The sequence below is a fragment of the Pezoporus wallicus genome, unplaced genomic scaffold (assembly GCF_028554395.1).
Source record: "Pezoporus wallicus isolate ANWC-B61680 ecotype Strahan unplaced genomic scaffold, APGP_CSIRO_Pwel_v1 contig_6923, whole genome shotgun sequence".
Lineage (NCBI taxonomy): Eukaryota > Metazoa > Chordata > Aves > Psittaciformes > Psittacidae > Pezoporus > Pezoporus wallicus.
In genome coordinates, this window is record NW_026637289.1 from 2,097,250 (window position 1) to 2,121,913 (window position 24,664).

General features: G+C 39.7%; 1 protein-coding gene across 1 annotated transcript; it reads right to left on the minus strand.

Moving 5' to 3' along the window:
• Positions 1-328: 328 nt before the first annotated feature.
• On the minus strand, positions 329-24,581 carry RTN4IP1 (reticulon 4 interacting protein 1). The gene is made up of 9 exons (XM_057404698.1): positions 24,212-24,581; positions 22,098-22,249; positions 21,148-21,216; positions 20,791-20,915; positions 16,071-16,119; positions 14,390-14,526; positions 12,067-12,250; positions 10,599-10,691; positions 329-445 (listed from the first exon to the last, which is right to left on the minus strand). The coding sequence occupies exons 1-9, from the start codon at positions 24,474-24,476 to the stop codon at positions 329-331; spliced, it is 1,191 nt and encodes a 396-aa protein (XP_057260681.1). The 5' UTR covers positions 24,477-24,581.
• Between the last annotated feature and the right edge of the window lie 83 nt (positions 24,582-24,664).

Sequence of the window (24,664 nt, forward strand, 5' to 3'; positions counted from 1 at the left end):
TAAAAGCTCCATGATCTACCAACAAAAAATGCTGCTGGCTGTTCCTCTTATTCCAAGAGGGAGGGGTGTTCTACAAAAGTCACAACTACATTAGCATGGCTTACATGTAAAAATACGTATGGGACATTAACAGTTACCAAAGGCAGAGCATGAAGGAATCAGAGAGGCTTTTCTAAAAGATTTTTCTTTTTTTTTCTTTTCTTTTTTTTTTTTTTTTTTTAAATTATGCAACCCGTGTGAGCTTTTAAAGAAGAAACAGCTGCTGTGTACCAATACATGTTCAAGGGCAATAATTTACCAGGAGAGGACTGACTGCAGGAAGAATATTTTATTTTTTACTAATTACATTGATCACTGTTTTTCCACGTGCATGTCCTCCTTCCAATTTCTGAAAGGCCTTTGGAACTTCAGAAAAAGAGAAGACTTCATCAATAACTGGCTGAATCTATAGAATAAAGAAAAAATATCATTACATTAGCAATAATGTATCACCTTCCCATTTTAAAACTAAATGAAGAAAGGGGGAAGTTACTTTATAATGTTTAGGGCAGAAGTTGCTAAATGATGTAGTCACTGGCTTCTACCTTTTTTTTGGGGTCCTTCTGCATGCACAAGGCTTTCTGCTGCTCTTTTCCCAAGATTTGAAACATCTCTACTTGCACAATCTGGAGCCCTCAACTGGTACTCTTAACTATAGGGTCACCAGTCAAGGCTCTAAGCCCCTTTAAAAGCTGACAGTGTGGTGCAACTGTTGTCCACTATGATAAACTGAGGAAAAGATCTTTTTTCTTGTATGTCTCCACTGGTTTTCTTGTTAAACCCACAATTTTTTAAAAGGTCAGCTGTTTCAAAGATACCTATGAATCTAGTGCCTGTCTGCATCAGTACATGCCTCAATACCCGTAAAGGACTTGAAATGAAATACGTGAAATACAAAAAATATCCCACAAACATTTGTTGCTGAATCATTTAGATATACACTTGAAAACCCAGCCACTGTGTATTCCAGCAGGCATACATCATTAAGCCCAGCCTGCATCAACTGCTATTCTGGCATTAATTTTGTAGAGTAGCCTTCTGGATTGCTTTACACTCATTTCTAATAATGAAGGTGAAACTAACCTATTCCTTGTCTCAGATATTAACTCATGAGCCCAAAACCCTACACTTTCTTTAGACATCATAAGGTACTGACAGAAGCAGAAGAAATATCAGCTGCTTCTGAAAAATACTTTGTCACTGCTCATCCAAGGGAAGAAGCTTTTTCTAGTCTCTCAGTCCAGTTCTGAGTCAGCCTTCCAAAGGCTAAAATAAGATCTGTGTACAAAAGTACCTCCTCCCAAAAATCCTACCTCTCCTGAAGTTAGTCACTTACCTTGGACTCCCCTAACACTAGCCCTATGCATGTTTTTGCACTGATGAACTGATCCTAATCCTCTTATCAGAGGAAAACAGTAATAGTAGATGATTCTACAGCTATCTCTTGCAGTGATGAAGATCTGAAGCAACAAAGATCCAAACAGCCCATTTGCTATAACAGAAAAAGATCTTTGCTAACTTGAGTCAGTGAAAAAGGTATCTTCATGCTTTTTCCTTGCAGCTACTAGCATACATGCTGTCTTGTTGAGTACTCTAAAACTGATAACTGCCCTCTCCTGGTAAGGCATGTGTCTCACTAAATACAAAAAAGAATACAACAGCAATAAAGACACAAACAATTTGTCAGCATGAGAACAGGGCCATTTTTCAAAAGGCTTGCTTACTTTTACCAGAAGACAAGGGGTATGTATTCAGACATGCTGTTTAGAAGGCAGATGTACAGCACTACCAAGGAAAGGTTTTCATATGTACTTTTTCATATGCACTTTTTCCAAGCAGCAGCACTAGCCACCTTGCACCCTCCCCAACATCACAACAAATGCATTGTCCATACTCATGTAGATCCTTTTCTCAACTATTCATACACAGTGCCTTTAAGTCCATTCATTGCACTAAAATAAATACTGGGTTTGCTTATATGATAACAGTAATCCAAGACATCAATAATCTACCCTATTACATTGCAGTATGGCCTAATCTTACTAGATTTTCTTCTTTATTTTCTCAAGGCAAGGTTAGCAGTAATGTGAAGCTTTTTAGGCGAGAAATGTAGGAATGAGTGAACCCCCCTAGAGTCAGAATTAGCAGCCAAATCACTATGAGAGCAGCTGTGCAAATACATTCACTAAGTGCCTCAAATCTGTCATGCTGCATGATACAAGGCTGGGTCCTTTTTTCCCTTTGTTCTGCCAGGACAATGGCTGTAGACAAACCTCAAGCAAAGGTAATAATAACACAGCAAAGAACGCACAAAGATAGTAACACTTTCTGCTGCTCAACTGGGGATGAAATGTGGGGCATGAATGATCAAAACAAAATCATGTTTGGTCAGCATCCAGCACAAAACAAAAATGTCATCTCGGGTATCCACAAGGTCAGGGACATGGACCTAGAGCAGCAAAATCACTGAGACAATGGCTTTGGGTATACTGAGCACCCAAGTAAACTGCAGCTGATGTGACTATCAGCAAGAGGAACGTACTGCTGATCAGTAGACTTTGGTGGAAGAGCAACCCTTGCTTTCAAAGCAGGAGTTTGGCAAAAAAACCCTACAATTCAGTAACCAGTAACCTTGTTGAGCCAAGCACAAGTGCAGCACTTGTACAAGTACTTAATGGCAATTACACACAAAGCTGTGCTTCAGTTAAGAAATAAACTATACAGACACTCACCTGCTGGACTATGCACACAAATGACCCTCACAGGGCAGGAGGCCAGGAAGAGGGGAAAAGTACTTGGGGAAGAAAGCATTGTAGCAGCACAAGGGATGTGAATACAGAGAATTACAGGGAAAGAGGCAGGAGTTAATTTCAGACATGCAGCAAGTGAGAAAAAATTAACAAGACACTTCAGTGTTCTGGCACCTGCACTCATTTATTGTAGGCTGTAGCTTGTAACCCTGACAGAACAGGGTATGTTATGTCCTCAGCCTATTAGGTAAAGTTCAAACCATCACATTTGAAAAGCGGTGACACAGGGGTTCAGAGGAACCCTAAACTCAACCTCACAGTGGAAAACACCATGTGTATCGCACTCACTCAAAGCCCATCTGCTACACTGATGTAACTTCTAGCTCCATTTCAACGCTGGCTTTAGGCAGTGCTATAGAGACATGAATACTAAATTGATGATCCTGACAATCTAGAGCATTAAACATTTTATCTGGCTGGCTGGTCAGTCCCATTGTCTGAATAGCCCTGAAAGGGCTGACCGTGTTGCAGCACAGTGATTCACTCAGCCTTTACCATAATCCACTGACTAAGATAAAATTTCTTCCTATGAACAGACAAATAAGTAGGGGAACGTCTGCTGTTGCTGAATGTGTGATAACAAATGGAGATTAACTGGATAATAAAAACACTGCCTATTTACAGCCACGCATCAGTTCCTTGCCAGAGGACACCTATTTGTTCAGAGAAAAGGGATTAAACTAAAGTCTGTGAGAGAAAGGATTACACACAGCCACATTGAAATGCTTATCTGAAAACAGATTGGGCCTGAAAGGTACTTTCTTCCTCTTCATTCTCTCCGATGCAGGGCACAGTATAGAAATGAATCTCAGGTCTCCTGAAATAAACTCATGTGTTTGGAAAAAAAAAAAGAGTAATTGCTGATGCTGATTAAGGCTATCCTACACACAGCACAGAAGTGGCATCCCGCTCAACACAGCTCTGAATGCAGCAGGCAGTGAACAGGCACAGGCAGGAGTTGACTGGTCAGCAGAAACACACTCCTCCTAACGGCAAATTCAAGCCCACCCTTTCAGGGCCCCACTTCTGTGGTAGCAAGGATAGTTTGAATTTTTCAGGAGGGACAAGGTATGAAACATAAAGGGAATGAAGACGACTTTGATCAGCCTATTATAGCGCAAGCTGTTGCAGTGAGTGTGAAGCTGCTTCCTGCCGCTGGAGGGAGAGCTACAGCCTTGAAATCTCGGCAGAGAGACGAACCGAGCCCCAGAGGCCCTCAGAACAAGGCTAGTTGAGACCAGACCAAAAGTCCCCTCACTCCAAGGGCAATGACAGTGCATTGGCTCTCCCCCAGGTTTGTAAAGGACGGCCCTGTCAAAACATCAGGGCAGCCTTGCTTTGCAGAGCACCTCTCTCATTGCTGCTGCCTCCCAGCACACACAGCCTCCTCATGTCTTGGTTAAGTCGTATACTTGTGCACACACACTGGAAAACATATTCATGTATTTACAGAACACAAGCTGTGATGTGCTCCACCAGACATCAAAATCCTCTTGAGGCTTGCCCTAATGGAAAGACCCACTTGCCATTTTAACTAGCTGAGTTAAAAGGATAAAGGCTGTCTTCCTCCAGAAATTGCCACCTTGCCCAAATGTGGTAAAGGAACACAAAAGCACAGCTTGATACTCTCCTATGGCCTTCAGTAAGTCTCCCTTCAATGTCAACAAGAGACTTGAACAGAAATCATTACAGAGAACAGTCCCTGTCCTGTAACTAAGCATTTAGTTACCTGTTCAGTACTTCACTGTCATCTCATGGAGAAAACGCTGGTTTGGGACACTGCTGTTTCTAACATTTCTTCTCTTCAACTGAGCATCTCTTCCTCAACTGTACTCAAGTTCCATGTTCTCTGGGTCTTAATTCCACCCCTTTTTTCATTCTTCCTTCACCTTAAATCTATGCTGAGCTTCATACTGCTTGTCAGTATTAGGTTCTAGGGCCAAACCTCACTGAAGACAAAGATTAGAAATTGTCACCTTCTGGAACAGCTAGCTCTGGTCATGTGCTGTGGGTAGCTTTTCAGCTATACAGTACTATGGTTTTTATTAGATTATATTTCAGAAAATATGTACTTTCATCCAAGAGCACATTAAAGGATAACAGGTACATGATATCTCTGTCCCAAATGCCTAACAGAAGTAAAAATGAGCCAATGATCCAGTCTCACACACCTGTGAGAAGAATGGTGTTGCAGTGGTTCAGACACAGGAACAGAAACACAGTCCTGGCGTCTACTCCCACAGTCATCTTACCAATAACTGTATTGACTTTTTCAAACCAAGGTACCTTCTTTCATATCCAGCCTCTACCAGCAGCCCACAGGGACTCACGAGTATCATCAACAATTATTAAACTACTAGAAGATGAATCCCAGTTAAGCAGACTATCAGGGTATGGTTCTGAACGTAGAAAAGGCTTTAAAAAAAATCTAGTTCATTGGCTCTGGCAGAACAGCTTCTACAGAACATAATCAAGAACAGTAAGAAACTGGAACAAGCCCAGAATTGTAGTGTGTGCCAGCCTAGCCCAAGCTTAAATCAGTAGAAATGAGGAAGATCCTGTGTTTAGTTACCTACTGAACCATGCTGAAGAAGTATTAACTAAAGGAAAGACCAACTCTCACTTCTGGAATCCCCTAGCACTCAAATTCATGGTAGTTGTCCTGATACTTATGCTGGTAACTAAAGCCATCTGGGGCAATGCTATCATATAACAACAACAAATTTTAGTACAGTTACGTGTTTATATATATATATATATATATATATATGAGAGTATACATCTTTATATATGAAAGCATATGTTATTATATATATTACATATACTATATACTATGTGTTATACAGTGTATTAGAAGAATAGTCCTGCATGATCTGCATCTCATCTCAGCAAATTAAACTCACAACAGACAAAACCTCACATTTCACCACTATCCTGGATGTAATTCCCTCCTACATCAGGGGACTAGAGCTCAAAACACTGGGTCTGACCTTCTATAGAATATGCAATTACATGAGGCTAAAGCAACACATTTGATTAAATATCTGGTATATGGTGTTTTTTTTTTGTCCAGACTTCATTGTGGTTTATGTGAATTTACATATCCTAACCCTAGATCCCCACAGAATGCAAACTTTCCATTAGTCTTTTTCACAGACATTTTATGATGTAATCACACAGCACCCTCATGAAGAACATGAGCAAGCTCTCATGTCCTGAAGGAACAGGAACAGATGTGGTTTAATGAAAATCACAGTGGGGTTTCCTTGGTGGTCATGACAAAATGCAGAGAAGAGAAGGGACTTTTGGAAGAGAAAGAACTGAACAGCTTTTTTGCAACCTCTCCTTGATCAACATCTCTGGGGACCAGCCAACCAACCTGGCAAGCAGAAGCCACAAGAAGCAACAAGAAAACACAAAACCAGAAAGAAAAAGAAAAAAAAGAGAAAGAGAAAAAGGAAGAGAAAGAAAAAAGAAAAAAAAAAAGAAAAAGGGAAAGGGAGAGGAAGAGGAGAAAAAGAAAAAGAGAAAAAGAGAAAAGGAAAAGGAAAAAGAAAAAAAGAAAAAGAAAAAAGAGAGAAGAAGAAAAAATGCAAGCTTTGCAATTTAGCAGAGACAGTTGTCAGAATAAATGTGAGTGACTGAAGAGGAGAGCTGTGGAGAAGGACCGATCTCTAGTCAACGCAGACATTTAATTACAGACCTGCGATGCTAGCGCCCTTTCTTAGACGGGGAGAGTGAAGGAGGCATTACCCAAGGTAATGTCAAAGTGGGTGGTTGTATCCATGTTACGTATTTCCTCAACAGTAAAGACTAGCAATACAAAACAATTCCACAGGGCATCTCAGAGCAAATTACCAAAGATGGATAAAGGGCATTAGCCCTCAATAGTAGACAGAAATATTATGGTAGCAAAAGATCATGTGATTTGTACAGCACTGCACAGGAAGACAGCAGCAGGGCCAGAGAGCAGTCAGCATCCGGTCCTCCAAACCACAACAGCAGGTGCGAAGTCAAAAGCATCTAATGTCTTCAGCAAAATGTATAATCAATACTAGACACAAATTACATTAATATAAGCATGCAATAGTTTTTCTTATGTATGCCTGTGCTGTAACATTGATCTAGAAAGCAAACAACACAGAGTATGACCTATTCATGTCATAATCAGAAACTCTACTTGTTCTTTAGTCTTCCTTCTGCAAAATCAGCTTTCACCCATCAGCCCATTCGATATAACTCTGAAGGAAAGAGCATTAAGCCACCAGAAATACTGAAAACACACACACACACACACACACACACACACCCCTCTGCACTGCATTTAAATGACACTGAATGTAAATGGAAATTTCAAATTTCTGTTAGGGCTCCACATTAACCCACATCCATCCTGGTCCAGCAGGAACATACAACATACTCAGTTGTTCCTCTTACAACACTAAGGAGGTTTTTGAGCCTGCTTTCCTGCATCAGGCTTTATAAAAGGCAAAGTAAGTGCTCAAACTTTGTAGAGGCTTTCTACAAACTTACGCAGTTACACACATTTGGTGTATTTTCACCAAGTACTAAACCACACGACCTCAGAGAGAAGGAAAAAGTTAAGTAAGCAGCAAAACCAAAGGCTGCCAATGTTAAATTCACAACACTGACCACAAATACATTGAACTAATTCCTAGCAAGCCTTTTAGTGACAGTGCTGGCAGGAGAGACCAGTGATGATACTTCAGCAAATGGTGTGCCAGCAGATCTGCGTCCTGAACTAAAGGCTTGATTGATTCCAGCCGTCTTTAGATGAGAACCTTTTAATTCACCAGGAACATTCTGCCATGGAAAGAGATCCCCAGCTTCTGACATGTGCTTTGTCAATTCATTTGGTGAGGCCCACGTTAAGCCAGTCCTTACTGGCTCATAATTAACTGGCAGAGTTCATTCCACAACAGGGACTTCCCAGGAGCTTAAAAAGTAGCCAGTTCTCTAAAATCTGACAAGGAAATATGTGATTTTCTCCGTGCCTACTGTTGCAGCAGCCTCCCAGCCCCTCAGTCTCACAATAGCCTCTTTGCAAGACATCTAGCTGCAAGGCAGAGAAAACAGCTCATAAACTGAAAATGGTTTTACAATCCCCAGAATTGAGCTGATGTGCAGGTAAATTACAAAAGGAGAATTACTCTCCTTCCTTGCACTACCAGCTCATCAAATCCTCTCCTTCTCCTCACCGTTAAAAAAGGCTGTTAAAAGAACTTCTCCTCGTACCTGACATTTTGCAAATCTCTATTTCTTGCTGCAAAGCTCATCTGCAAAAACCAAATCTTTAAACAAAATGCCCTTTTTGCTTATTATTTATCCACTGAAAGACTGAGAATCCCTTTGCTTTCACAAAGGAAGATGATGAACTCATCAGAACTAAAAATCTGTATTGGTGAAAAAGGACTAAAAGAAAGAACAGTCAAATCAGTATTATCTGTAACAGCTTCGGGGATATGCTCTTCAAAGCTTCACTTACTGTAACATCACCTCTTTAAACCACCATCTCATTTTAATTTCCTTCATTTAAATCCCCCCTCACAATTTATACTTCCCTGAAAAAAAGCCTCTCATTTTCAGGAGTTCTGCAATTGCTCTCCTCTTCACACAATCTCAAAATTTAGATGTCTGTAGCAGAAAAGACGATTCACTGAAATTTAAAAGTAACTACAGCTGTATTACTCAAAACTGTATTCAATCAAAACAAAGATGTTCAACTACATGAACTCACTTTACTGGCTTCCCCAAGTCATCTTGCTACACTTTATTGCTTTGTGGGTTTTTTTAATTCTCATTTTTTCCTTATTTATTCCCACTTACTTTCACTTAGTTACAGCAAATGATGATATGATTCCTCCAGTAATTCCCTCCTGCCTTTCTTCCAAGCACCTACTCTTCTGAATGGATGATCTGTCCATTTCAGAGAACACTTGTTTCTAGACAATAAAGGTTACGGTCTTATTAACATCTATCTAAATGGAACACATCTGGGTCTTACAAAATACAATAGCACAGGTGTTTGCAACATTTTACAAAATAGAGTAAAAGGCTGCTAGAATAATGATTATGCAGATAAACAGTCTGGCACTATGACCTCTTTTTGCATGGAGAATAAAAGACTAAGCAAACATCTCTGTCCTCACTATCATCTTACAACAAAAAGTACATTAGGACATTCATACATGTATGGCGTACATTTTAGATGGCATTACAATTCACCTGTCCAGATCATCAGGCAGAGAACAGGGATTAAGCCCTATCTCTATTGCATAAACAGGTGTTTCCCAAGAGGCTTTCATGGGTATATTCTGCATTTGTTTTGCATACAAGGTAGGAGCACAAAATAAGGCAGGAACACAAAACAAGTTGTGACTGGTTAAAAATCAGGACAAACGGTAAGAACAAAGACAAGGGCATTTCTATTTCTTAGACAATTTTAATTCAGTAGTGTGATTGTATGCAATCACACAGTGAGTAGCATCCTCTAGGATCTTTATTGATCATGGGATAATGCCTACAGCACTGGACATACCACAGGGTGGTGCAAAGCTGTAGCCAGGGACAAACTCCGCCACAGCTTATTTACTGCTGCAGCCTCTATTTATGAGTAGTTAACTTTTTAGGAAACACAGGCTTTCCACTGGTTGTGTCAGCAGCACACTGCTCATGACAGGGAAACAGGAGTGGCTGAATTCACAAGGTTTTTATTCTGATCACCAGCACTGAGGTAGCAAATAGAAGCAATCAGGCCTTAAGTACAATAGCAATTCATTTACTCATCTCAACACTCTGGAACATAATGCATAGCAGAAAAGGAGATCAACGCTCATTGACAGATCTAGATTTTACTAATATGCACAGATTTTGAGCACAAGATGGTCTGACAATTCATGTACCGGAATTACCAAATCATGGCAGATTCTGTTCCTTCTGCTTAGGTACCACATAAAAAGATTAACAACAATTGCCCATATTCTCTACTCACAGAATTTTGGCAACATGAGGACACTGCCAGGACCTGCACCACACAGTCCAATAAACAGGCAATCAACTGCTCACTCTCACACACATTTGGTAACAATAAACCTGAAATAATCAGAAAAACAGTAGCCCACCTGCCATTTCATACCTTTCCCACAAGTCCACTAAAAGATGCCCCAAAATCTTACAAATGCTCATGATACTCCAAGTCACTGTGCTGAATTAGCACAAACATTATACTCTGAAGCACTGAAATAATGAAACACAAAATTCTTGTCACCACTCTGCCAATGCAGATTGTCTAAGACCTCCAATAACCTGAATATTCTAGTTCTGCGCACATTATGAGCCAGACTGCCAATCACCTAGGCTAAGCAATTTTGTGTATGCAGATATACACAGTCATGTTCATTCTGACTAAGTGAACCAAATGAGGCCTCTTAAAACATACCATTTTCAACACCAGAGTTCATTCTAAATGACTGGGAAAAAATAAACAATCATTGGGCAGTTTTTCCTCACAACTTAGTAAGCTTTGTGTTTTTAAAAACAGATATGGTGGAGAGGGAGAAAGCAGAAGAGTTTTAAGGATTATGAATTCCTAAATTCCATGCAAATTCAGAAGTTAGAAACTGCAGCAAGTAAATTCTTAACTAGTTTCTTCACTGTGACTGTAATTATGAACTACAGTATTTTTCAGACAAAGCAGCACAAATACTCAAATAACCATTACAAACGTACCTTTCCAGAATCAACTAGTTCTGCAATTTCATCCAAACTTGGGCCACTTGCCATAAAAAATGCCCACCGATAATGGACTCCTTTTAAGAGATGCTGCAAGAAGGATCACAAACATATTAAAAAATTATGAGAGAAAACTGAAATGGGAACTGAAACAAACAACAGGAGATCCAGAGAAGTAACTCAAGGAAAAGACATGGAAATTATATGCTAGCATCTGAAAAAAATAACACCTAAGCATGTGGATTAAATGTACAGACAGGGATGTTGGATTACCACAACAGGATCAGGGTGAATTTTGTGTTCAATTGCACAGGTCAGCTAGCTGAGAAAAACAACAACCATGTCTCTGCAGCTAGTAAAAACATTGTTTGTTATGTAAGAGAGAAATGGTGCTATATATTTATACGCTTTCACAAAGAGGGTGAAAGAAACCCAGCAATGTGACATTCAGAACCTTACACCTCAGTGTCAGTAATTAAACTTTCCTCCATCACATCTGCCAAAGTCATCACCATCCAGTGACATATGGCAGCTCACATGAAAAGTATTTTGGGAAGACCTCACAACCACAAGTCAAGAGCAACTCCTCTGAGTAAGTCGTTACAGGAACAAGAGATATCAGCCATCATCTGCCAGAGAGATGATTTTTAATACATGGCATACAATGCTCCCCACCACAGAAACATACACACTGAGAAACATTACATTATCTATGATTTCTTTCCAGCCTTCTCATTTTGTTTTTGAGCCTGCCTTTGAAAGTACTTGTGCAGGACTTAGAATCTCATTCAACCATGGCACCACAGGAATACCATAGCAACTGCTTGAAATGCATTCATTTCGAGAGCAAGTACACATGTTGAGAGAAGAAAGAAAACTTCTAAGAAGCTTCACTGATCTGGCCACTGGCAGAATGTTTTAAGATCCACTTATGAAAAACAGAAAAAAAAAAAAAAATCAGTATCACCATCCAGACACATGAACATGAAAGAGATGAAAGACTTTCTAGCCACTCTCAACCACTTTTAATACTCTCTGGTGCTGGAATAGGATGAAGAGAACCAGTCATGGAAAAATGTTTTGAGAGAAAGCCTGAACTGCCTAAAGCAAGTAGCAAAATTACCCACAGTACAATGAGGCAGGGATTTGCTCTGTTTACTATGAAACACTAGCTGTCAGCAGGACTCACTAGTGAGGCCATATGGAAAAGGCCACAGTAAAATAGCACAATAAGGAATCAAAACTTCAAAGCACCCCAAACTACCACATACATCAATCACTACCACCCCAACACATCTTTTTTTTTTCAGTTCAAGAAAGAAGGAAAGAATAGAAACGCATCTGAAGTCTACTTAATGATATATGAGGAAAATACGACAGATGCCTCCAGAAGAACCACATGACTAGCATCCAAGCCACAAAGGAAGCCACTAGAGTACTACATAAGATTAAATATATAATATACCTTTACAGTTTTGGAACCAACAGTGAATCCCGTTTGTAACATGCCATCAGCCACTCCAAGTCTGTCCATATTGATCAGGAAAGGTGTTACTAAGGTAACGTATGTTGCTCCTGACCATTTCTTCAGGAGATCTAGAGCCCACTTCTCAGTGGATCCACCAACGCTATCTAGGATGAAATCAAATCTGCAGACATGTAAAGAACAGGTTTAAAATCATAATATGGGAAAAATAACTTCATCATAATTAAGCTAATTCATATCAGAAATTTGCTATAGTTTACATTTTAATGTGTCAGCGCAATGAAATAATCTGCTTGCAAGACAGTGGCAAGAAAGTCCCCCGACTTCAGTTAAATCCCAGCTTTATTTACTGTACAATGCAAATCATATTTATAGGTTATTGCCCATTCACTGCATAGCAGACACAAGCTACTCAGAGAACTTAAACCTCACTTAAACTCCAAAATGCAGACTCTTACACGCACAACTACATTCTCTACTTGCTTAAAGCTTAGAGCTCTATCTCCTCCCTCCCGCTGAGACTACTACAGCAGTCCTGAGGTCTGGTCCTAGCATTGAACACTATGGTATGTGAATGTAAAACTAGCCTGGACTCATGCCCTGACTAGGAACATCTCCTGTACATGCTGTTCTCAAGGGAAAGTCAATTCCAGTGGTCAAAGTTACATAAACAAATTACTAACCCCTACCTCCTCACATCTTTTCTGTGACACAATCCTCAGCTTCATTTCCAAAAGTCTTTCTTGACCTCCTGATTAATTTTGGGGACATTTTACCTCTACTCGTAGCTCTTTTCTCCCCATCTACCTATCTGACGTAGAACCTAACAATGCAATGAGTATAAAACCTTCCCCCCATGGAATGGGTATATGCAGCCTGTGGCAACAAGCCACAGTTTCAGCCTTCCTTCTCACTTCCCCAGCCATGTGAGCCTGTAAAGGCTGAATAGGCCAACAAGGAGCTATGTACCTATACTATTAGATGCACAGCTCATTCTCATTTTCATCTGTAAATTTCCAGCAATCTCCAAACTGCAAAAGATATTTACACATACATCTAAGGAACTTACAAGTAAAAGCAAAAAAAAAATTATTCAAATTAAATAGAAAAGTTCTTATCTTTGGGAAGACAGTTTACCTGCCTGTCTTCCAAGGATGTAATTTCATGTTAAAGTTTAGCCAACCTAACTGTTAGCTGTCAAGAGCAATTAAAATAATGAGAACTAATGCTCCAGGAAAAACTAGCTCATTACGGGGTCTGAAGAGTCAGGACAACTGAAAAGGGAAGTAGAAACATCCCTCTCAGTATACCTGACTGATAAGCTTAACCTGTTGATACCTCCTAAAAGGGTCATCTGCTAGAACGGGTGTTCAGTATTTAAGATGTTAAACTGCACAAAGGCAAATTTAGCACTGCTTGCAAACTGTGTAGCTGCAGGTCCTGCCCATACTCAGAGAGACAGTGCCCCCACAGTGGACCTCAATCCTGCTGACAATCAGCTAAAGGGCACATGCCTTCTTAGCAGTTACCAGTAAGATTCTTTCATAGATCGAACAACTTCTACTTCCCCCCCCCCCCCCAAGTTAACTCAATATAGCTAAAAAGAGCAGCGTAAATACCGTATTTAAATACAAGTCACAGTATGCAAAGTTTAAACAAATGGAAAGACTACAAAAGCAAAAAATACTTCAGTTCCAGAGAAAACCCCCAAACTACTTTAAACATAACTGCTGTGACAAGATAAGTGTGATTGTTTATCAGAGCCAGCTGTATCCAATGTTACAGAAGAGAAATTACTCCCAGCTGAGTTGCACAGTGGTTAAAGACCCTCAGGCAAGTCACTTAACTGCTTAATGACACAGTTCTTCCCCCTAGAAGAGGGAAAGTTACTATTTACTAACCTCACACAGGATTTCTGAGACTTACTTTCATTTATTCATTTCACTTATTCTTTATAAATGCTCCAAGATCCTGACAAAACTGTTCACAGTCATTGAACAGAGGCATGTGAAAGTGAGCTTGCCTCCACAAGCCCAATTAACTGTCTTAGTCTTACAATGAAATCTGTGCTTGGGATACTCACTTGGCAAACTGCATTCAAAAAGCGGTGGGATGAATTTGCTTTACAAAGTAATGCTTTAGAAATTGGGAAAAAAAAATAACAAACCCTCAGCAACCAAAACAAAACCCAGTGAAGAACAACAAAAAAAGAGGGAGTTCTGACAGACTGGAGTCAAGCAATCAAAAGGCAGCTCTAACCGCCAACTCCTTCATCTCAGTATTAAGCAACACAAACACGTACAAGGGTAACGTTTTAAGCTGCTCTTCCAGATTTCCAGATTTGTAATCAATCACATCATCTGCTCCGAGTTTTTTCACCAGCGTGCTGGCATCATGAGAACAAACTGCTGTCACATGAGCACCCCAGGCCTTCACTAGCTGAAAACAAGCATATCAAAAAAAAAAAGAAGTCCAAAGTTTAAAATTTAGTGAAACATTGAGAACAACTTAAAAAAGTCATTATATAATAAATGATCACCTTTAGTAGGGGGACTGTGTTCCAACACAGCATAATTTGTCACACATCCCACAGACAAACAGTGGTAAGAATTTATCAGTATTTAAGGAAGTTTTGGGGAGGGAGAAGTTGGTGTGGAGGAAGGAGTGTGGTTTTTAATGCCACTTAGAGATATCGGGTCGCAGGATAAGTAAGGCTTCAAATACCAGTTTGCCATCTGAATCTGACAGCTAAATACATACCAAGAAGTACTGTCCAAGTTACCAATCTACAAAACTGTCACCAGAGCAACCACTAAATATTTGTAAATATTTTAAATTATTTTATGTTCCTACCTATTCATTATTTAATACATCTACCTCACTGTAAATAACTTAAATATTAATAATGAGAAAAAGAAGGAAGTCATCTGATTTACCACAGGGATGATATCAGATTATTTTGTACTCCAAAGGCTACAGGAAAATAAAGGATTTTTCTAGTTCTGTAACCTCGTTCTCCACTCACAGTAATGGTTTCTACATTTACTCTGGATTAATGAACATAGTTTACTCAGAATTAATCAGGTAGAAATTGCAACTAGTCAGTGGCTGGTAGGCCTTTCATACTGATCTAATTTAACCACCTTATTTATCATGAATCAGGCATAGCATACCACTAAATATTCTCATGTAAGCCTCTTGAAAAACACTATGTTTATGGCCTAGTAACATGGAACACAGTGAAATCATCACCAAATTTCAGTGTTTTTTTCATATTCTCAAGAGAAAGATGTTTCAGCATGATACAACACCGATTAGAAACAAAACCCCCAAATTAAAGAACAGCATGAAAAGAGGATGTTCCACAGTTCATGTATCAATAAAAGAGCATATTGACTCTCTGAAGTGTAGAGCTACCAGAATGAAGACAGACAGAAGGGCAGCAGGACAAAGACAGTGAGGGAAGGTTCATCTAAGCCACTGTGCTTTACATACACTGCACATAAAAGCCTGGTGCCTCTCATATCATTTGAGCATCTGAAACAGTCATGGTAGATGATACATTCTCAATCAATTTTTCTACTTGCATCCCAAGTTCTTTTCATATTATGGAGCAGAGCTGACTGAAAGATAATGAAAACAGGCCACCTATTTCAGGTTACACCAATTAAGAGATTTCCTGCACCCAAACTGTGAAATGCAGTCTTTCACGACCTACTCCAATACACAACGATACTCACACCTCCTTTCTTTGAAAGTCCCTGCTCCCTATTCTAACCCAATACAATGTAACATGGAAAGCAAATAAATCTGAAAATATTTCACTTCTGGAAATATCAATCAGACCAATCAGATCGATCAGACAGATCGACTGCACTGGCTTGCAATTTCACTATTCCTTTCCTCAGTTGCCTTCTGTTCAGTTTTTTTTGTTAATATTGAATAGTTTGAAGATGCACCCTGGGCATGCTGGTTTATATTACCTGTACAGCAAATGTACCAACTCCTCCTGAAGCTCCTAATATTAATACTCTGTAAGAGAAAATTAAAATATATTAAATAGTTTTTTAAATAAACTCTATTGTATCAATGTATTCTAATGCTTCTTACACATCTCTGACATCAAACTGTTTTAAGCAGAAGACTGTATTTGTTATTCAGTGTTACTTAGTGGTTAACTCTTCCGATGGTGAATAATGTGACTTAACATTATTCACTACCTGTTTCATGTGCCAAGAGCATTGTCTCAGCACAGCCAATGAGACTTCCTCAGATGTACCTTCCACTAAATCCAGGCAGTAGAGCTGTCAGGCAGTAATATTTATCACCCAAAACCCCTGTCCTTGTCCTTACTTTCCCAAACAGAATTGCTTAGTTCGGGACAAAATCAGTTAAGAGTCTTTCATTCTCCCAGACTCCACTGTTGTATCTCCTAAAGTAAAAAAAAAAACAACAACAAAACAACAACAACAAAAAAAAAAGTAAAAAAAAAAAAATATGATTGATCGACATTTTATAAAAATTGGCATTATCTAAAGAAAAAGTAGTTTAGTATTACATTGTAGGGAGATTGGGAACTTCAGATTATAGAGAACATAGTTTTCCATATAGCATACTATTTATCTAAAACCCCCCAAAATACAATGAAGTAGCCTTGCCATAAACAAATCTAAGTTCTATTAAATTATCTGCCTTTTTCTTCAGTAAAAAAGACAGTAGAATTTTTCTAGTGAAAACTGGCACACAATGAGGATTAGGCATGTATTTCCAAATTATTAGCAAGTGGGAGTTCATTAACTGAACACACTACCCTGAATTTCATGAAAATGAATGCAAGCTCAGTTGTGTGAGAACCTTACTGCTGGCAGCCTAATTTCAGAAATTATGTTCAGAAATTAATGTTCAGAAATTTCATCCAGAAATTTTAATTAAATAATTAAGCTTCACAAAGTGTAAGAAAGACTTGGTGCCGAAGCTAGAAACAGTGCTTGGACTCTGGACTCATTTGCTAATTCTAGGACAAAGGAAGATCCAAGATGAAGATGAAGTCTTGGCATAGGATTAGGGAACATCATGTTTCTCAAGACTTCTGTTTGCCAGAAAAAATTCAGTACCTTTGGAAGCTGGTGATGTTCCTGTCTTAAATCTCACTGTGCTGGATGTTGAAGGAAATTGCTTTTTACAGTGCAAAACTGTACTATACAATCTGGAGTCTCAGTTTACAAAAATTCTTTGACGTAACCTAAGAGAATTGGCTTTGGTCACAGCATCCATTTTAAAATGCTTCTTTTTTTGTAACTGATCAGATTCCATTCCCTCCTATTTCACTGATCCAAGCTGCAAAATTCAGATAAAGAATATGAAACCACAATGCCTGCAGCTTTTAAATCTGCCAAAATGTACTTATCCTCAGAACCATGCTTCCAACGACAGATGCCTGAAGCAACATTCACATTTAGATTTTATTATACTTGAAAAGGCTCAGGGATGTTACACTCAAGATACTAGGTTAAGCCCATCTTTATCCTCACAAAGGACAGTCACAATAAAATCCTTCCAAAAAAAAAAACAACAAACCCAAAACAAAAAACCAAACTTGTCAAACTGCCTTTCCAATTTTACTCCCTGCTTAAAGCACATTTCTTGCACTACAGATTTTGGAGAAAGATGTCATTTTAAAATGGACATCTGGCTCAAGAATTCAGGGAATGTTTTCAGTTTGGGGGAGCTACTTGGCTTGGATTTTTTTTGTTTGTTTTTTTGTTTGGTTGGTTTTGTTTTGTTTTCCAGTTCAGTAAAAGTCCTTGAGGTTCTTCATAATTTCCAGATGTGGTTTGTTCCTATATTACGTGGGCTATTTCCTACCAAACATTCAAATTATTAAAGCTTTCTCCATACACTGTGACTTCAAGAAACTCTTTGCTTCAGAGACCAACTACATCTGCACAGGATGTCCATGTGCCACAGCTCAACCATTCAGCATTTATATAGCACTGAGGACAGCAAGACACATTGTTTGGCAGAACACAAGGAAGTGGGGAAGCATTTGAAGGTGCAGGACCTGTTAGGATGGTAATAAAGGAACACAGATGGTGGAAAGTGCCAAAGCAGGCACAGTTTTGTTTGTATTGCCTCAGGAAAATACAGCCAGAAGAAAACATACCAGAGAAACTACCTGTTTGTGAGCTCAGGAATAAACTAATATATAAACATGTGTACAAGGAACAAACTAACAAATTATTTGACCTGAGGAGAGGTCCAAGAGAACCTGTTCTCTCAAAAGAACAAAACAAATGTTCATACTCCAGGCTTTACTCCCTTCTGACAAAGGCACATAATTCAAGCCGGTATTCACCAAGCCCTATACAAGGCTTTAGTAGTTCAAATGGTCAGAGAGTCAGCAGATCTCTCCAGATGAGCATAACATAGGAGCCTAGACCTTCTCCCTGGGCACCACTTGGAATTATGGTATGGTCAGGAACTCGAATCAGAGAGCCAGGACCTGTTTCAGCTGTGTGTGTCCCCGCAAAAGACAGGAGGTGGGGAGTAGGTATACAGATCAAGGACTAACATTTTCACTAGATTATAAACAACTAGAAATTTTCAGTGACTCAGCTAGACACCAATGTATTATATTGCTTGAATATTTCAATTTTAGATATGTATATAAAACTAAATTTTATTTGATTATGCCAATAAAATCCCTAAGAGATTTATTGCTGTACCAAGAAGCATTTACTCTATCAAGAAGTTTTGCAACCTCACTCACTTTGTACTTCTCAACAGATGAACTGATGAAATAATACAGACTCTGAAAAGAATGTTTTCTCGGGGTATCATTCAAATTTTCACTGAAACAATATAAAGCAGGAGTGTACGCTTAATAACTTACAGCAACAGAATCCAGCGTCTCTGCCCAGCATACTTAAAACACATAAACTAGTAACACTGCATGTATATAAAAACCTTCACTTAACTGCTCTTTCAAAGTAAGACACACTGTTGTGTGTATACATACACACATACATAGCTATTTACATACACCTACAGGAAACAAAAAGACCAAGGTAAAATCACATACATAGGTAACTTCTTGCCAAATATGTTAAATTATTTCAAGAAATTAAGATGTAAATTCTTGTCTTTTGAAATTATATTGTCTTGAGAGAGTAATACAAAGCTCATGGAATGTACTTTTGCACAGGCCTTTAAATTAATTTTATATATTTTCCTACAATATATTTTTCAGGGAAAAAAGCTACCATCATTTAAGTCATTCTCTGCTGTTTTTACAATTCAAGATGACTAGATGGGAAACATAACTTTTTAAGTACATTAAAATTTTTTTGCTGACAGAGAAATTCAATATTGGGAACATAAAAGTAAATATTAAATGTAACGACACTATATAATGCAGTTTGAATTTCACTTTTAACTGTCTAAACACTTACCTGAAGATTAGAAAGATACTTTAAACAAGGCTAGCCTACCAATATATCTTTAGGTTAATTCTATTTATATGTGAAAGTTAAGATTAAAAAGAAGTCTAAACACTGAAGAATAAAATGGAATGCAACATAACTAGAATTTTGTCACTAGCTGGAAGTTAATTTCAATGATGTCCTTTCAAACTGCTTTAAATTTTGCAATTTCATTTTCTCAGAGCATTGTTTATCTTCAGAACAGTCATCTGATATTTTCATGATGAAATTTACCATGACATACAACTACTCAATCTATTACCTTCTAAGGATGCGGGTGAAGAATTTCAGTTAGTGTCCTTTATAATGTATTGCATTACAAGTAAAGACTCAAGATAAGAAGTCAGGCATCTAGACTCCTACTGCCCAGTAATTACTCTATGACCTAAATTTTTGGTGCAACATAGTAATTTCAATGACTTTTTTTTTTTCCCCGATTCTGGTATTTTTACTTTTGCCCTTCTTTCCATTCTGAACACTTTGCTATCTGTTTACATAAACATCCAAAGGCCAAACAAATTGCAAATTTCAATTGTCAGGAGAAAAATGGTACCTGCTCCAATCATTCAATGCATTTTTTGTCTTCTGTCCTCCATCTGCTAATATCTGATCAGAGGCTGATAAACAAAGCCCATTCTTCTGTTTGATTTGCCTGCTTATCTTTCACGTTTTCCTCTTCTGCATTCCTGACCTCATTAAAGTTCTGGCCTACAGCTCAAGCGAGACCCAGTCACCTGCTCATTTCTTTCTGAAAAGCTGGGAAACCAGTCTGCTCCAAATGGCCCACACATGCAGGAACAGAGAGAACCACACCTCTGTGGTTGAGAGGGCATTTTGTGACTTGTCAAAGTAACTCAGAGAAGATACTGCATTTGGTAGCCGTCCTAGCAGGCAGAAAGGCAAAGTCCCTATAAATTCCTAGAGATACCACTCTTAAATTCTCTATACATTAGATATGCATTGAACTACCTCTATATAGTCACTATATAGAGGAAAACAGCAGCAAGTGACTAGGTACACTTCAGTTAGGATCCTCATCCAAGTCTCCCTCTAAAAGACATCTCCCTCAGCAGTCGTGTAGATTGAAGCTAACATCTTCAGCCAGCTGGGCTTTGTGAACGTCATGGTGTAACAGTCTTCTTCATTGTTGGACATGTCTTCGAAGCAGCTAATCGGTACAAAAATGAACCACAAAGTTTTAGCACCAGAACTATCTGCTCACCTTTTCCCACTGCAATTACTTTGGTTCAGTCCTCCAACCTGGTTAACAGCAGACCACGCTGTGAGACCTACGTATGGTAAGGAGGCAGCTTCTGTATGACTGAGACACTTCGGCTTAAAAGACACCTGGAATAAAATCAATGATATGTAAGTCACACAGCAGATCCTACGTGACAATGAAATATTTAAATAAGCTTTACTGACTTGCAGATTTTGTATTCCACATTTTCAACTATCTTTGTAACTAGCTGGAATCTAAACCAAGCCAAGCACTAAGAAATAAACAGTTACTTAGACACTGATGAAAAAAGTGCCAGTCTTGTTTTGTTGTCTATTAGCCACATTTTTGAACGTTTACCTCATTTCCACTAGCAACCACAAACTCTGACAGTGTGCCCTGTTTCCAGGGAGGAATTGCTGCCCACACCTAAAACCAAACAGAAAACAGCTATCAGGTTTTGTGGACTTCGCACATGATTGTACCTACAGATAAGTTTTCTTCATTGAAGAAATTATTTTTTTTCCCAATTTGCAGAATGTCCTCACTATTGCTTATCAGAAACCAGTTTTAGCTTACTCTACACAAAAATAAAAAAAAAAAAAAATTACAAGACTGATTAAATGAAGGACTGTAGAGGTATGTGAATAAATTTTACCATCCTGTGTATAAGACAATTTTTTCAAACCCCACAACTATTTCCATGCCAGGAAAGCCCATATTGGAGGGGATGGGATAGGGGGTGGAGTAGGCAAGGTGTGCATGTTTATGTGTGTGTAATCAGAAATGGCTATACTAAAACTGGTAAGATGTGAAAGCAACTGCTGATGGTGAAAGCAAACAATATCAGTACTTCTGGGGGGGGCCTCAGACAGTGCTTCTTGGGTTATGCCAGAGCTCCTATCCTAAGTAACTTATGAAAAAAATCACAGAAATTAATCCCTTCCTGCATCCTGTTATAATTCTATCTTCATTCAAAAATGAGGAAGCACCACAAGTGTGCACAAATAAATTCCTCTCTTGCTACCACTGAAATAGACCACAAAAAAACAAACCAAAAAAAACAACAAAACCAGGAAAGAAATTAACTTGCAGAAGCAAGTCTTGGAAAGACCATGTTTTTCAGAGAAAAAAAAAGGTAGGGAAGAAGGCATTTAGGAATTTACTGCTAGATAGGCCTCATTCAGAGTGCAACAACATTAAAAGAACAAAAATCCAAAGAATTTTCTCAACAGGAAAATTAAAGGTGGACATCTCATAGTACATTTTAACTATACAATTTAGGAAAAAATAAAGATCGGTGGTATCACCTCATCTCCAGGTTTGAAATAAGATACAGCCAGTCCACATTCCATAACAACACCTGAGACATCTCTACCAAGTGTCAATGGAAATTCAGTGTCCTCGCTTTTGAGTTTCAGGGGATCCCGCTTCATATTTAATGCGGTTGCACCATAACCACCTGCAACACATGAAATCAACCATGACATACTGTACTGAGTTTTCATTTATTAACTGAACAATTCCAATTAGAAAGCACTGTCAGTACCTGATAAGCCTCATACGTATTTAGCATGGAAAAAATCTGCAACATTTTATACTTTTATAGAATTTACAAATAAAGAGCAAATCTCATTATGCTTATTTGTCCAGGAAATGGCTCTCCATTATAAGAATATTTAGCATGTTATAACACCGTCAGAAATTCTAATAAGTCCACTGGAAATGTTCCATTTTCCAACACCATTGTGTAGCTACAAATCCAAAAGAACTCCAAACTTCCCATTTAACAGAATCATAGAATAGTGAGGGCTGAAAAAGACCTTAAGATCACCTAGCTCCAACCCCCCTGCCATGGGCAGGGACACCTCGCACTAAACCATGTCATCCAAGGCTCTGTCCAACCTGGCCTTGAACACCGCCAGGGATGGAGCATTTACAGCTTCCTTAAGAAACCCATTCCACTGCCTCACCACCCTCACAGTAAAGAACCTCTTCCTTATATCTAACCTACCTAATCTGTCTTTTCAGATAAAGTACTGTAACAAGCAGTACGAACACTATTGTAAAAGATATTATGGCACATCCCCTAAGGTCAGTAACCTGAACTTCCATTCAGTAAGCAACAGCTAAATGCTGCTCTCAGAATTATCCATCGAATAACTCTGCTCAGCCTAAAAAAAGTCTGCATTCCGGCATGTATGCCCTTTCAAGTGTTTGGACAAGTCTGTCTAGGTGCCCTACTATGCTAGGATGTGTTTTAATACTTTAAAGAAACAGACAAAAAAGCACCTCGAAAGCAGAATGAAAACGTAGTTTCTCCCAAATACAGACTCAAAATACCAGTGGTAGCCCAGCAGTTCAGATAGGTCATTCAACAGGAATCCTCAGCACACGTCCCATAACCAAACCCACAACTATACACAAAGATTTTTTAAAATTAGTTTATTAGTGGCCCAAACGCAAATTACAGCTCTGTTGGCAGGCTTCCCACAGGTATCTCTGAATGTGCTAATGAATCTGGTTTGATGTGCAAGATCACTTGCCAATGTGAAATATAAGGTCTTCTGCTACGACGACTTACTTCTTGTGTTTCAAATCTTGAAACTGAGGGAAAAAAATCTGGTTAAATGCATCCAATACAAAGAGTTGGTCAGTGAAAGATACAGATTTCCTGGGCAAAATGACAGCAGCTACCCAGGTATCAACACAGGAAGCAACGGCATGACAACGAATATGGTTCGGATCCCTGGAAGTGTTCCAAGGCCACGCTGGACACTGCTTTCAGCAACGTGGTCTAGGGGAAGGTGTCCCTGCCCTTGGCAAGCAGTTTGGAACCAGGTATCTTTTATGTCTTTTCCAACCCAAACCACTCTGTGACTCTGATTTGATCGCATGTGCCAACTTTGTGGCGATTTTGACCTTCAGCTCCTTTCACTTCAAAGAGGCAGGAAAATCCAGCACCCCTCAAGGGGAATGCTGCTCCATGGAAAGGCTAGTCTCTTGGTCAAGAGTACCACCACTCACACAGTGGTAACAGGGGAGAAGGCCAGGAAATAAATCCCACCATAGTCTTGCTACTAGCAGAAGGAAGCTGAGCTGCAAGCGTGCAGAAAACAACAATTAGTCACTCAGGTTAAATGCTTGCCCCTGCAACATACATGCTCCTGTCTTCAGAAAGGCAATGGCTTTTTGTACTGCTCACCCCTAGGAACTTCAAAGGGGTTCATGATAAACAGGCGGTTTCACACAGGAGTCAGGGCAACACCTGCTTTAAGGCACTACCGAGAGGTGCCCACCGGGGCAGGCCGGCCACAACATCTGGCCGATTTTGGCCGCCGGGGGACCATATAGAAGCCGCAGATGCAAACGCAACCTCTGCCATCGCGCCAGCCCGGCCAGACCGCCCAGGCTCGGCACTTACTTCTCATGCTAAGGTCGATGGGGTTCAGGCTCGCAGCGTGAACCTTAATGATGACCTCGTTCGGGAAGTGTATGATGGGGAACACCATGTTCCTGGTGAAGCGCAGCACGTCGTTGCGGCCGTACCGGTCTATGACCCAGGAGGGCATGGCAGACCGCGTTCGCGGAGAGGCGCGGAGCCCGCGGAACGGTGGCGGCCGCTGCTGCACGCCCGCCCGCGCCGCCCCGCGCCGAGCCCACCCGCTCGCTGCGCCCCGCGATAACATGGCTGGGGAGCCGGGCCGGACAGCTTAGCCAGACCTCCAAGGGATCGGGCTGGGTTGCCGAACTCCCCACTCGCCTCCGCGTTCAACCGGGCCGGCTAGGCGCGGCCTGCCCTCCTTCCTCTTCTCTTCCCGGCGGCACCCGCTGCCAATCGGTGGCCGTCTTCTTGGCTGTCCTGCCAATGGCACCT

Excerpts from the sequence above, each read along its gene's own strand:
- RTN4IP1 (XM_057404698.1), bottom strand. The coding sequence starts at position 24,476 with ATGTTATCGCGGGGCGCAGCGAGCGGGTGGGCTCGGCGCGGGGCGGCG. Across the intron at positions 21,217-22,097 it reads ATTTCAAACCTGGAGATGAG|GTGTGGGCAGCAATTCCTCC; the intron begins GTGATACCACCG and ends GTTTGGTTTTAG. Across the intron at positions 20,916-21,147 it reads TGGTTGCTAGTGGAAATGAG|GTGTCTTTTAAGCCGAAGTG; the intron begins GTAAACGTTCAA and ends ATTTTATTCCAG.